Source organism: Amphiura filiformis, chromosome 10 (genome assembly GCF_039555335.1).
Source record: "Amphiura filiformis chromosome 10, Afil_fr2py, whole genome shotgun sequence".
In the NCBI taxonomy this organism is placed as follows: domain Eukaryota; kingdom Metazoa; phylum Echinodermata; class Ophiuroidea; order Amphilepidida; family Amphiuridae; genus Amphiura; species Amphiura filiformis.
This window is the reverse complement of record NC_092637.1, coordinates 18523098-18537857: the sequence shown is the minus strand read 5'-3', so window position 1 is coordinate 18537857 and position 14760 is coordinate 18523098. Positions and strand designations below refer to the sequence as shown.

At 42.4% G+C, this 14760-nt stretch overlaps 1 protein-coding gene across 1 annotated transcript in view; it reads right to left on the bottom strand.

Annotated features, from left to right (window-relative positions):
* The window catches only part of LOC140162601 (ATP-dependent RNA helicase DHX58-like), a 47558-nt gene that overhangs the window by 14500 nt on the left and 18298 nt on the right, over window positions 1–14760 (bottom strand). The window contains exons 6-11 of the mRNA XM_072185866.1: window positions 13395–13563; window positions 12488–12583; window positions 11069–11232; window positions 10389–10530; window positions 7711–7950; window positions 6858–7037 (exon numbers count right to left, since the gene is read on the bottom strand). Of these exons, the coding sequence (XP_072041967.1) occupies window positions 6858–7037; window positions 7711–7950; window positions 10389–10530; window positions 11069–11232; window positions 12488–12583; window positions 13395–13563 (991 nt within the window). The remainder of the gene's footprint in view (window positions 1–6857; window positions 7038–7710; window positions 7951–10388; window positions 10531–11068; window positions 11233–12487; window positions 12584–13394; window positions 13564–14760) is intronic.

Sequence of the window (14760 nt, the reverse complement as noted above, 5' to 3'; positions counted from 1 at the left end):
CGGGGGGGGATCCCCCTCAGATACCCCCTGCGTAGTGAAAAAACAAGTGCCCATTTTTTTCTACTTTCGACACTTGCCAATGTAAGTTTAACACAATATTTTGGCCTACAATAACTTGTCCACGAAAGGTTTCATGGTCCGTCATTTCAGAAATTTTCGGCTTTGTCAAACTAAAATTCTAACGAAAAATATAGTGCCAAAATGGACCACCAAATCATTTTGCAAAATTTTTTCGACTTCTCAGCGAGGATATCCCCCCTCAGACCCCCCCCCCGCGTAATGAATTAACAAGTGCCCATTTTTTCTACTTTCGACATTTGACAATGTATGTTTTTTTTCGCAATTTATAGGTCTACAATAATAAGGAAAACGTGTCCACGAAAGGCTTCATGTTCCGACACAAATTCTTCAAAACCGCACAGACAACTATTTTCCAAATTCAAAATAGAGAGGGCCTTTTCCTTAGTAAAGAGGGCGTTTCGTTTTCACTGGGCGCCGCCATCTTGTGCGGTGTGCGGTGTCTTCAAAACTTTATTTTCTAAAATTGCAAATAAAGAGGTCCTTTTCGTCAGTAAAGAGGGCGTTTCGTTTTCACTGGGCGCCGCCATCTTGTGCGGTGTCTTCAAAACCGCACAGCGATTTACTTTCTAAAATTGCAAATAAAGAGGGCTTTCTCCTCAGTAAAGAGGGCGTTTCGTGTTCACTGGGCGCCGCCATCTTGTGCGGTGTGCGGTGTCTTCAAAACCGCACAGCGATTTATTTTCTAAAATTGCAAATAAAGAGGGCTTTCTCTTCAGTAAAGAGGGCGTTTCGTGTTCACTGGGCGCCGCCATCTTGTGCGGTGTGCGGTGTCTTCAAAACCGCACAGCGATTTATTTTCTAAAATTGCAAATAAAGAGGGCTTTCTCCTCAGTAAAGAGGGCGTTTCGTGTTCAATGGGCGCTGCCATCTTGTGCGGTGTGCGGTGTCTTCAAAACCGCACAACGATTTATTTTCTAAAAATGCAAATAAAGAGGGCTTTCTCTTCAGTAAAGAGGGCGTTTCGTGTTCACTGGGCGCCGCCATCTTGTGCGGTGTGCGGTGTCTTCAAAACCGCACAGGGATTTATTTTCTAAAATTGCAAATAAAGAGGGCTTTTTCTTCTGTAAAGAGGGCGTTTCGTGTTCACTGGGCGCCGCCATCTTGTGCGGTGTGCGGTGTCTTCAAAACCGCACAGCGATTTATTTTCTAAAATTGCAAATAAAGAGGGCTTTCTCTTCTGTATGGCGTTTCGTGTTCACTGGTCGCCGCCATCTTGTGCGGTGTGCGGTGTCTTCAAAACCGCACAGCGATTTATTTTCTAAAATTGCAAATAAAGAGGGCTTTCTCTTCAGTAAAGAGGGCGTTTCGTGTTCACTGGGCGCCGCCATCTTGTGCGGTGTGCGGTGTCTTCAAAACCTCACAGCGATTTATTTTCTAAAAATGCAAATAAAGAGGGCTTTCTCTTCAGTAAAGAGGGCGTTTCGTGTTCACTGGGCGCCGCCATCTTGTGCGGTGTGCGGTGTCTTCAAAACCGCACAGCGATTTATTTTCTAAAATTGCAAATAAAGAGGGCTTTCTCTTCAGTAAAGAGGGCGTTTCGTGTTCACTGGGCGCCGCCATCTTGTGCGGTGTGCGGTGTCTTCAAAACCGCACAGCGATTTATTTTCTAAAATTGCAAATAAAGAGGGCTTTCTCTTCAGTAAAGAGGGCGTTTCGTGTTCACTGGGCGCCGCCATCTTGTGCGGTGTGCGGTGTCTTCAAAACCGCACAGCGATTTATTTTCTAAAATTGCAAATAAAGAGGGCTTTCTCTTCTGTAAAGAGGGCGTTTCGTGTTCACTGGGCGCCGCCATCTTGTGCGGTGTGCGGTGTCTTCAAAACCGCACAGCGATTTATTTTCTAAAATTGCAAATAAGAGGGCTTTCTCTTCTGTAAAGAGGGCGTTTCGTGTTCACTGGGCGCCGCCATCTTGTGCGGTGTGCGGTGTCTTCAAAACCGCACAGCGATTTATTTTCTAAAATTGCAAATAAAGAGGGCTTTCTCTTCTGTATGGCGTTTCGTGTTCACTGGTCGCCGCCATCTTGTGCGGTGTGCGGTGTCTTCAAAACCGCACAGCGATTTATTTTCTAAAATTGCAAATAAAGAGGGCTTTCTCTTCAGTAAAGAGGGCGTTTCGTGTTCACTGGGCGCCGCCATCTTGTGCGGTGTGCGGTGTCTTCAAAACCTCACAGCGATTTATTTTCTAAAATGCAAATAAAGAGGGCTTTCTCTTCAGTAAAGAGGGCGTTTCGTGTTCACTGGGCGCCGCCATCTTGTGCGGTGTGCGGTGTCTTCAAAACCGCACAGCGATTTATTTTCTAAAATTGCAAATAAAGAGGGCTTTCTCTTCAGTAAAGAGGGCGTTTCGTGTTCACTGGGCGCCGCCATCTTGTGCGGTGTGCGGTGTCTTCAAAACCGCACAGCGATTTATTTTCTAAAATTGCAAATAAAGAGGGCTTTCTCTTCAGTAAAGAGGGCGTTTCGTGTTCACTGGGCGCCGCCATCTTGTGCGGTGTGCGGTGTCTTCAAAACCGCACAGCGATTTATTTTCTAAAATTGCAAATAAAGAGGGCTTTCTCTTCAGTAAAGAGGGCGTTTCGTGTTCACTGGGCGCCGCCATCTTGTGCGGTGTGCGGTGTCTTCAAAACCGCACAGCGATTTATTTTCTAAAATTGCAAATAAAGAGGGCTTTCTCTTCTGTAAAGAGGGCGTTTCGTGTTCACTGGGCGCCGCCATCTTGTGCGGTGTGCGGTGTCTTCAAAACCGCACAGCGATTTATTTTCTAAAATTGCAAATAAAGAGGGCTTTCTCTTCTGTAAAGAGGGCGTTTCGTGTTCACTGGGCGCCGCCATCTTGTGCGGTGTGCGGTGTCTTCAAAACCGCACAGCGATTTATTTTCTAAAATTGCAAATAAAGAGGGCTTTCTCTTCTGTATGGCGTTTCGTGTTCACTGGTCGCCGCCATCTTGTGCGGTGTGCGGTGTCTTCAAAACCGCACAGCGATTTATTTTCTAAAATTGCAAATAAAGAGGGCTTTCTCTTCAGTAAAGAGGGCGTTTCGTGTTCACTGGGCGCCGCCATCTTGTGCGGTGTGCGGTGTCTTCAAAACCTCACAGCGATTTATTTTCTAAAAATGCAAATAAAGAGGGCTTTCTCTTCAGTAAAGAGGGCGTTTCGTGTTCACTGGGCGCCGCCATCTTGTGCGGTGTGCGGTGTCTTCAAAACCGCACAGCGATTTATTTTCTAAAATTGCAAATAAAGAGGGCTTTCTCTTCAGTAAAGAGGGCGTTTCGTGTTCACTGGGCGCCGCCATCTTGTGCGGTGTGCGGTGTCTTCAAAACCGCACAGCGATTTATTTTCTAAAATTGCAAATAAAGAGGGCTTTCTCTTCAGTAAAGAGGGCGTTTCGTGTTCACTGGGCGCCGCCATCTTGTGCGGTGTGCGGTGTCTTCAAAACCGCACAGCGATTTATTTTCTAAAATTGCAAATAAAGAGGCTTTCTCTTCTGTAAAGAGGGCGTTTCGTGTTCACTGGGCGCCGCCATCTTGTGCGGTGTGCGGTGTCTTCAAAACCGCACAGCGATTTATTTTCTAAAATTGCAAATAAAGAGGGCTTTCTCTTCTGTAAAGAGGGCGTTTCGTGTTCACTGGGCGCCGCCATCTTGTGCGGTGTGCGGTGTCTTCAAAACCGCACAGCGATTTATTTTCTGAAATTGCAAATAAAGAGGGCTTTCTCTTCAGTAAAGAGGGCGTTTCGTGTTCACTGGGCGCCGCCATCTTGTGCGGTGTGCGGTGTCTTCAAAATCGCACAGCGATTTATTTTCTAAAATTGCAAATAAAGAGGGCTTTCTCTTCTGTAAAGAGGGCGTTTCGTGTTCACTGGGCGCCGCCATCTTGTGCGGTGTGCGGTGTCTTCAAAACCGCACAGCGATTTATTTTCTAAAATTGCAAATAAAGAGGGCTTTCTCTTCAGTAAAGAGGGCGTTTCGTGTTCACTGGGCGCCGCCATCTTGTGCGGTGTGCGGTGTCTTCAAAACCGCACAGCGATTTATTTTCTAAAATTGCAAATAAAAGGGCTTTCTCTTCAGTAAAGAGGGCGTTTCGTGTTCACTGGGCGCCGCCATCTTGTGCGGTGTGCGGTGTCTTCAAAACCGCACAGCGATTTATTTTCTAAAATTGCAAATAAAGAGGGCTTTCTCTTCAGTAAAGAGGGCGTTTCGTGTTCACTGGGCGCCGCCATCTTGTGCGGTGTGCGGTGTCTTCAAAACCGCACAGCGATTTATTTTCTAAAATTGCAAATAAAGAGGGCTTTCTCTTCTGTAAAGAGGGCGTTTCGTGTTCACTGGGCGCCGCCATCTTGTGCGGTGTGCGGTGTCTTCAAAACCGCACAGCGATTTATTTTCTAAAATTGCAAATAAAGAGGGCTTTCTCTTCAGTAAAGAGGGCGTTTCGTGTTCACTGGGCGCCGCCATCTTGTGCGGTGTGCGGTGTCTTCAAAACCGCACAGCGATTTATTTTCTAAAATTGCAAATAAAGAGGGCTTTCTCTTCAGTAAAGAGGGCGTTTCGTGTTCACTGGGCGCCGCCATCTTGTGCGGTGTGCGGTGTCTTCAAAACCGCACAGCGATTTATTTTCTAAAATTGCAAATAAAGAGGGCTTTCTCTTCAGTAAAGAGGGCGTTTCGTGTTCACTGGGCGCCGCCATCTTGTGCGGTGTGCGGTGTCTTCAAAACCGCACAGCGATTTATTTTCTAAAATTGCAAATAAAGAGGGCTTTCTCTTCAGTAAAGAGGGCGTTTCGTGTTCACTGGGCGCCGCCATCTTGTGCGGTGTGCGGTGTCTTCAAAACCGCACAGCGAATTATTTTCTAAAATTGCAAATAAAGAGGGCTTTCTCTTCTGTAAAGAGGGCGTTTCGTGTTCACTGGGCGCCGCCATCTTGTGCGGTGTGCGGTGTCTTCAAAACCGCACAGCGAATTATTTTCTAAAATTGCAAATAAAGAGGGCTTTCTCTTCAGTAAAGAGGGCGTTTCGTGTTCACTGGGCGCCGCCATCTTGTGCGGTGTGCGGTGTCTTCAAAACCGCACAGCGTGCACGGTGGTACCAGAACGTGCCATATGTCCATTAATATTATGATGATAGAACAACTCAAATAACTAAAATACTACATGTCGCTTCATTTTGCCGATGATTTCTTTTATTGATCTTTCCTCTAAATTCATATATTGCACGTTGTGACCACCTCTGATATTTAAACTGGTGAGACGTGTACGCAAGCATTTTACTGGGTTAGGTGGCACCATCTCCTTTAGCTCCCTTTGCATTACACAGGACTAAACCAACTAACTAACCAACCAACCAACCAACCAACCATCCAACCAACCAACCAACCTTTTTTAGGTTTCTTATGCTGGTTTCATAGTATCATACCACTTGTCGCAATAGTGATATTTTTGTCACTGCGCAATCGCACCAGACACGGTAGTGGTGGCAAGGAAGCAAGCAGTAACTTGCTGATAAATCGATTATCCTGTCTCTTTGCCCAAAGCGGTAGATCAGTGGCGTAGTGTCATAGGGGCACGGGGGTGGAGGGGTTGCATGTGCCCCCAATCGATCTGAAAATTTAGAAAATCCCATAGGAAAATGGTCGAAAAACGGCTTGGGCCTCCAATTAGGTCCGGTTCCCCCCAATCATTGTCGGTGCCACTCATGACGTATGGCATTTCACGCGATTTTGGCCAATGAGAACAGAGCGGCAACATTTATTTCAGAGTCATTTTTTTTGCAAGCGACAATAATGCTGATTTCATACTCTCTGCCGCTTGCCGCGCGACGTGACGCTTCATCGTGCCGCGTGCAATTGCACCTCTCTCGAGTTGACTTTAATCGTGTTAATTCAACTCCCAGCGTTCTTCTGCTTTGGTCAAAGCGGTGGAGTGATCGATATATCGGCTTCCTGCTGTTCATGTCACCGCTAGAGTTTCTGGTGCAAATGCACAGTGAAGCAACATCAAGCGGCAGGAAAGTATGACACAAGCATCACAAAGCGTCTGTCGCAGACAATGAAACCAGCATAAGATGGTTAAAAGACACATTCAAGATGTTTCCAAAATCAAAAAGTGAGATAAGGCGAACATTTTGGCGTTTTAAAAACATTTTTAACATTGAAATGTGTTGACGTTTGATTGACCCTTCTTCGCACAGGGCAAGCATTTGATTTTGGGAACATCTTGAATGTGTTTTGGGACCATCCAAGGGACCACTCAATATTTACGCGGGGGGGTGGACGTTTTGAGGAGCGGACTCCAAAAAATAAATTTGGTCTTGAAGGTAGAATCTGACCATGAGGTAGGAATTATAAACTTCAAATAGAACATTTGGAAAACAAGGGAGTAATCCGAAAAGTTTTGCGTGTACGCAAGGGTAACGCGATTTTTTTCCTTCCCACGCATAAATATTAGGGACCGTTCACAAACACTTGTAGTTGTAAGGGGGGTCTGATGCAAAAAGGGGGACCTTGTAAATTTTTGACCCTCCTAAGGGGGGGGCCTGAAAAAATGACCACAAATTTTCCTTCAAAAATTAAGTTCATATGCTTTTCTATAAGGTTGACCCATAATTTTCACGTCAAAAAAAGGGGGGGGGGCCTGAAATTTTTGAGGTCTGTAAAGGGGGGCCCCGAAAAATTCTCGCGATGATTTTTTTTTGCATCAGGCCCCCTTACAAGTGTTTGTGAACGGTCCCTTAAGCAGGAAGGACATTTGGAGTTTTATAAATGCAGAGTAAAAAAAGTAAGAATTACCTTTGGTTTGTATTCGTCCCACTATATTCGTTGTGTGGTTATATCGTACAACTACATTGCAGGATGCGACATCTAACCCTTCTTGAGCAATAGATGTCGCTACGATGAGCTTGTGATTGCCTTCACGAAATCTAGAGAGGAGGTCTATCTGCTGACTCTGTGTCATTCGTATGTCTGAAACTAAAATAGGAGCTAATAGGTAAGGTTTGAGTTTTTGATGAAGAAAGAGTATTTATAGCATGTACACGTTTGTGGAGTTGGAGTGCGTGGGTGAAGGTGGAGTGCGCCGGGAGGGGTCACTTGGGATATTATTTACACATGCTCGTCAAAAAAAACGTCGAAAAAGGGTCAACATTTGACCTGCTGGTGTCGACGACGTCTTTAGGAAAAAGTGTACTTTTTAAGGGCAACCTTTGACGTTTATGGTTGAATTGCGCCAGAGTGCAGGGTTAGATAGATAGATAGATTTGATTTGCAATTCCAAAAACATTATACAATACACCAGAACAGAATAAAGGCATTAACATACATCACACAACATATTCATAAAACAACATACAATGCCAAGGATAGCCCAAGACAGCCCTATAGGGGGGCTTATTTCCATTGGGTCCTTTATATAATAAAACATCAAATCAAGATAAAAAGTGGCTTTTAACTGCCTTTTTGAACTGTGAATGAGTTAAAAAAAAAAGAAGGTATTACACTTCTGGCCTTTAGCTTTTGGTACCAAAAAAATTGTTGCACTGCCCGTGGTAAAGTAATTGTGAGTCTGAGATAAAGCACGAAGGAAAGAAACAATATAAAGCAACATACTTTTAAATGTACATCGACCTATTCGTAAAATACTCACCTCCGACCTTGCCAGTGCCTGTTAAAAATCCAGGTCTCAGAAACTTCAAATCGTCTGTGTCTTCTATCCACGTTTTGAGAGCAACGGTAAATGCCCTGGTCTTCGCAAAAAGAATTCCGCGCCTTTCTACAGTGCCGACCATAGGAGTGAAGGCCTTCTTGAGTACTGCTCCTAACTTCATGAGAATTGGATTACGATTGGCTGGGTCGTTGCTTATTTCCTGCAGACGATTCTTCTTTCCTGCATTAATGAAAGACAATGGTTTACTAGCATTTGGCGTGACGGTTTAAATGTTTTCTCTTTTAAATTTGACTTAATTGTTTAAAAAAATTAAACTCATAGAATTTTTTTAAATAAAAAATAATAATATTTAAATAAGCTTCTATAAACAAAATACGATTGTGTGATTCGTCACTCGTGTTGAGTATTGATGCAAGTTTCTCTTTGTAGCCAAACATTAACTGTAGTACGAGCGTAAATATACTCCAGTCAGGAAACTTATTTCTATTCTACTATAATACTTCATTGCTGAAATCAAGTTAAATTAGCTCAATCGATAAATCATTTGACTCCGGCGCATCGGTTATATGGTGGTGATGCGAGTTCGACTCCCGTCGCATTCACCTTTAGTTCTCATGAAATAATATTGAGCAAGCTTGAATTCGCGTGGAAATAACTGCGTACTGTCTCTACCTATACGGGAACTCGAGATTGGTCTAGCTGCGATAGTTATCATGGTTATTCTAGATGAAAGCAGAGATGTGTCCTATAGTTTGATCAGCTCGTAATCGGCGGGAATTGTTAGGCTTTTACCATTACGCCGAAAAGCAAACCCACATTAAGAGTGATATAGGTAACATGTCCTGTTTATATTGTGCGTGTTAAATAAAGTAGACAAAGTATAGGACTTAAATTAGATAATTTGTGACACTTTTGGCGAGATGTTACAAGACAATTTTCGAAATAAAATATATTGATATTAATTCATCTTCATCTTCATCTTCATTTGGTTACACGGCAACAGAACAAAATTGGTTCCATGACGCCGCGGGGTGCAGACGAGGAAATTACTTGCTTAGGGATGCTTTAAATATCTCCAAGGTTGGTTGCGTGGTGGAAACCAGGGGTAGTCTATTCCAATCACGAATAGTTCTAGGAAGGAAGGAGTTCTGATATCTGACAGTTCTTGTTTCAATAACTTTATATGCATCTGCGGTGAAGTCCCTACTGGAATGATTTGTATCCCTCTGTTGAAGTTTGGTGAATGTGTTGGGAGATTCTCCCTTGTGGACGAAGTAAAATTGACATAGTCTGGCAGTTTTTCTTCTCTCAACCAAACTTTTGTTGGCTTTGCTAACTGTGCACCAGTAATTTGAGTTCTAGGTGAGGTCTTCAGCTATTGTGACGCCAAGATATTTGTGTTCTTGAACTTGAGCAAGGGTTTCACCAAGCATGGTATAATCATGGTGAGATTTGGTCTTCTTTAACCCAACAGACATGGTGTTACACTTTTTGGGGTTACAGGTCATCTGCCACTTGGATGCCCATTGACACACATGATTTAGGTCCTGCTGAAGCTTGATACTATCCTGGTCATTTGCAACCGTTGTATACAAGATTGCATCATCAGCAAATAAGCGTATGTTGCATTGAAGACCCTCAACGATGTCATTGATATAAATCAGGAATAACAATGGCCCTAATACAGTTCCCTGTGGGACTCCTGATATAACTGGATGTCATTTAGATGTTTCCCCGTTGATGATGACTCTTTGCAGCCGTTGACTCAAGAATGTACCAATCCAATTGAGAGTGTTGTTTCTTATCCCATAGTGATGAAGTTTTGATTTAAGGCGTTCATGGGGCACACAGTCAAAAGCCTGAATAAAATCTAATATTGCAGCATCAATTTGGTCTGATTTATCAATACCCTCCATCCAAACATTAACAACCTGAATGAGCTGAGTAACGCACGAATGTCCCTTTCGGAAGCCATGCTGCATTGACGTTAGAATGTCATGCTTATCAAGATGCTTGCTGATTTGAGAGTGAAGGATATGTTCCAACAGTTTACACATGATCGACGTTAATTTTCGGGGCTTTCTCTGGATCCTTTTTTGAACAGCGCAGTAACATTAGCTAGAAGCCAGTCATCTGGGAGAGTTCCCGTATCCAAGGATTGTTGAAACAAGGACGTAAGAACCGGAGCGATTTCCTCCGCTGTTTCTTTCAACATCCGGGCAGTGATCTCGTCTGGCCCAGAAGCTTTACTGGTATCAAGGTTCCTAAGGAGCTTGAGAACACCTTCATTTCTAATGGTGATAGTGTCCATGGTGGGGTAATTACTTGGAGTAAATGTAATAACAGAATTGTTTCTTTGAATTTTGTATAATTATCAGAAAACAGACTGCAGATTCGGTTTGTCAGCAAAATATTGATCTTTAAAAAGTTGCATATCTTCCCGCATCTGGTCAAAATTCCCTTTATTTGTTAAGAAGACTTTGCGCCTAGGTTTCTTGAGAAGGTTTGGTTTAGACACAACTGAAGTAAGCACAACATTGTGATCGCCCAAGCCTGGCCTAACATCACATAATTTGGATTTTACCAGATGCTATAAAGCCCGTCGATTACGATCGCACTCTAAACCACTGAGCTTCTTCTTCTTCATTTTTACTCACCATCAAAGAGTTGCACCAAATATTTATCGGTATCGTCAAATCCCTGCCGCTTGGACTCGAGCTCTTGCCTAAATTTCTCCAAATGGGCAAGGGCGTCCTTTGAACGAATGTTGCGATTGATGTCAAGACTCTCGTTGTATTTCTAGGTTTAGACAATACGAAATCAATAAGGATTTATATAAGTTGTCGAAACCTTGGTTCTGTTAGTGTTTCAGGTAAAATTTATTACTTTTTGTTGTTGTTGTTGTTGTTGTTATCACAAATGACGTTAATGAAATGAAATAAACGTACAAAACAGCAATGGGTTTTACGTGGGTGATACCGTAAACATGAATAACAATAATTTAGGCACGACATCTTTTTTGGTCCTATAGCGCTATCGGTGCCCGAAGAGGAACAGATGGCGCTCTCTATCGTACCCTGAACATTTGTATAATGCTTTCGTTTTTTATTTGATGAAAAACAATAACACTATGCAACTGTTAATTACTATGCTTGATACAATTTATTACATCTCCAGGGAGTGATGTTAATAGTAATTGGTACCTAATCGGGCACCAATAGTTCCAAGTGGTGCCGTAATCTTGCTTTAATATTACTAGTATTTCTTTCAAGGATTAAGTAAGATAAACAGTAACAACATCAAACAAGGGAGCGAACAAACAAAGAAACAAACAAACCTCTAAATGTTTGGCACACGTCAGCAACTTGCGTCTTACTTTATCGTTGGTGATAATCATGGTGACATCATTTTCTGTGTCTCTTAACCATTTAACGTAAGCGTTGTTTCCACGTGAGTTACGAATCTGTAACTCGGGATTGTCCTTCACAAGAGCATTCCAATCTATTGAAACGAAAATTTACTAGTAACTGGAAGTGGGAGAGACTTTGGTTTTGCCAAAGGAGGAAGAGGTGACCAGAGTGCCCCTGACAAGAACTGAAATCGGCAAGGCAAAGGAAAAAAAGGGACGGACAAGGATCCAGTTTTGCGCGCTAGGCTTTTTACATGTATAGTCTCTCTATACAAAATGCGATATATGTTTATATCCCATTGATAATACTTAAATAATAATAATTATGCAACCGGGAAATTATTTTTTCGTCTTTGCTCCGAAATTTTTACCCCCCACCGACCAAGAAAGCTGGGTGTATCCTTCGTGTAAGAGAATACCAAACAAATCCCAACTCTAACCCTTACCCTACCCCTAATCCTACCCGAACCCTAACCCTAACCCTTACCCTAACCCTAATTCCTAACCCTAACTCTAATCCTATTAGTATTTCGTGCTCTCTTACATCGAAAGCTGGCTTTACCCCTATCAAGCTCACTAGTCAACCTTCATCGGGAAAGCATGCGGTGCATATTTCCTGAAATAAGGTAATGAGGAACTAAAAGCGACCGTGCACATAACGACCCGGTTTCTAACAGTGTAGAAACGTAAGAATAAAAGGTTATTGAAATAAGTACCAAGAAAGGTGCTTCGAAAGTCATTGGTGATTGAGCATTTTGTTGTTTGATGATTAACTCGCATGGCTTAAAACAAGTACTATTCCTCCAGTATAGACGAGAGTCAATACAGAGATAGTTGAGACAAATTGTAATTACAGGTAATTCTCGCGATTCACAATACAATGCGCCGCCAACGGTTGCTCTTGCCAGTTAAGTTTTGACTTTCAGGGTCTACTTCAAGCCACCATTGGATTTTCCCGCGAGTGTTAATAATAATGTAAATGTTGAAAATACCTCCACGAAGGATTCCGCGTGACCAATAGATAGAAAACATATCTGCTATAATTGTAAATTGCTGTATAGTGTTCATTCGTATATAATATCATTATATTGACATTTAAACGCACAATCATGACATTGGTTTCCTGTGTTGTATTTGTATTACGCAGGCTTTGGATGTCGACATTTTCCCATGATGCACTGCGTATTTTTACCTCTCCAGAGCAACCGCTGGAGGCGTATCATATTGTTAATCAACCGAATTCAAAATCACTCTATATGCATGTGGCCGATGTAACTGGTGTACGCGTAGAAGTTAACGTTGACGTACGGAATCGCAATCTCATGGGTGGATTATCATAATATATACCTGGCGTATTTTGCATCATTCCTTCAATCTTCCCCATGATGATCTTGATTTCAGCTGCAAAGGGGTCCTGCGTCCGTCCGGGAGCTTCCTCAATAACTTATAGAAGAAATGCAAAATTGGAATCATTTTATCAAGTTGTCTGACCATTGCAGATTCATTACAGGTTAATGTTTTACTCATTGGATAATGGAAACAATAAATAAAATACAAACTTGAATATGGGAAGGAAATACAGAAAACGGTATTAGACATTGGTTCTGGTTCTCAATTATAATTGCTCGTGGACCACAGAGGGCTGAACTAATTTCAAATATCTGTATTCGAGGGACATATACATACCCCAGCAAACACAAAGGTCCGTATGCACAAAAGGGTTAGACCGGGTCTAAAGTTAGACCTGGTCTAAGTGGAATATAATACTAGGAGAAAGGACATTTTCCTTTACATTTTCTTAAGTTCTTTTGTATTATTTTTGGACCATGGACAAACATTTTTTAAAGGACTTATAAATACATGTAAAAATCATAACTATTCCACATTCGAGGCTTGGATGTCCATGGACAAACATTTTTTAAAGGACTTATAAATAAAATCATAACTATTCCACATTCGAGGCTTGAATGTCCATGGACAAACATTTTTTAAAGGACTTATAAATAAAAATCATAACTATTCCACATTCGAGACTTGAATGCAAGAACGTCGTAAATGTTTTATGCCTACTTTACACGAGCCTTTGGCATTCAACTGACGACTTGGAATGGATCAAGGGTACGAGATGTTGATCGTACATTGGATGGAAGTGTCACCGAGAAGTTGAGATAGTTATCGCATAAATTATTTTAGACGAAAGATGATAAGACAAGATCCTCAATCTCGTCAAGTTGGATATCACATCCATAGTTACCTTCATCAGGGATGTTTTGATGCTCAGCAAGTTCTTCCAGACATTCCGGGCTGTGTACAGTTGATATAACTTCAGCATCCAGATTGGCGCACAGTAACAACGTGTTTTCTTCAGCTTGGCTATCCGTACCAGCTTGGCCAAGGGAAAGGGATGCTGTCATGCCTAGTATCTGTGGAAATCACGACGATGGACGATGGGTAAAATATTGAAATATTGATGCTTTATAATAATAGAGTAGCCTATAAATCATATTTTGGGGTTAATATAAGACCCCTCCCTAAACCTGTATTACCTCACTTGTGTATGAAGGACCATACTTATCCTAATACACTTGTGTGATGGACCATACAAGGAGGAGACGTCCCCGGTAACGAGTGCTAGTGTAGATAGAGTAGTATCAGCACAGGGGGGGGGGGGCCAAGATTGGCTGAATTTTGACGTCGTCATTGGTTTTACACGTAAACACAAAAATGTCTCAAATTATTCCAAAACTGTACGTATGTTATTAAGCATTATTTTATCAGTCTAAATCCGTTGAGGTTCGCCAGTGAACCTCATTGTAAGTACTGTTTTTTGAATGTTTTGTATGAATAACGCACGGTATGTTAAATGATATATACCTAAAATTTCCCCCCATTGGGTATCACGGTTAGCGTGGTGTAATGGTAAATGTTGTCGCCTGCGGTGCATATGGTCCCGAGATCGAGTCCCGCTCACTCCCAGCTATAATTTTTTTTTCTTCACATTCATTTTGATTTATTTTTATGTGAACATTTATACATTCACTGAGAAATATATTTTGTGCATTTTTTTTCTGTAACGGGGCCAATAGAGCTAAAAACACAACTCGGCACGGGGCGTCCAATGTCCAGGCAGTGTTGCCGTCATATTGTCTGTTTTGTTTACGATATTGGCTGTTGCCACAGTGAATAATGTAGTCCACCGTCGTCTGGTATCAGCACGTAGTATAGCACGTAGAGTTAGGTGGACAGCCGACTTGTGAGATAACGGGTAAGCGTCCTGGTCTACCTTCAAGTGGCAGGGGTTGTTAACCCTTTGATTTAATTCAATGGGGACGGACAGACCAGGGTGGCTGGGCATATTGAGTCTCAGTGTCTAGTATAATTGAGCAACAAAGAGGAGTCTACATCAATCTACTGATTTCCAGCAGGTAGTGACCTGCAGGGAGAGAAGTCAAGGTCCTTCGCCCCGCTTTGGTATAAAAAGACCACTAAACCCAACAACATGATGAGTCGAATTTACAGCACCAGGGTTAAAGCCCCTGATATTAACCAGTCACGATTTCCTCAGGGCCTGGAAAGCCAAGAGCATGATGACGCATCAACCTCAAAGCGTATTGGAAGGG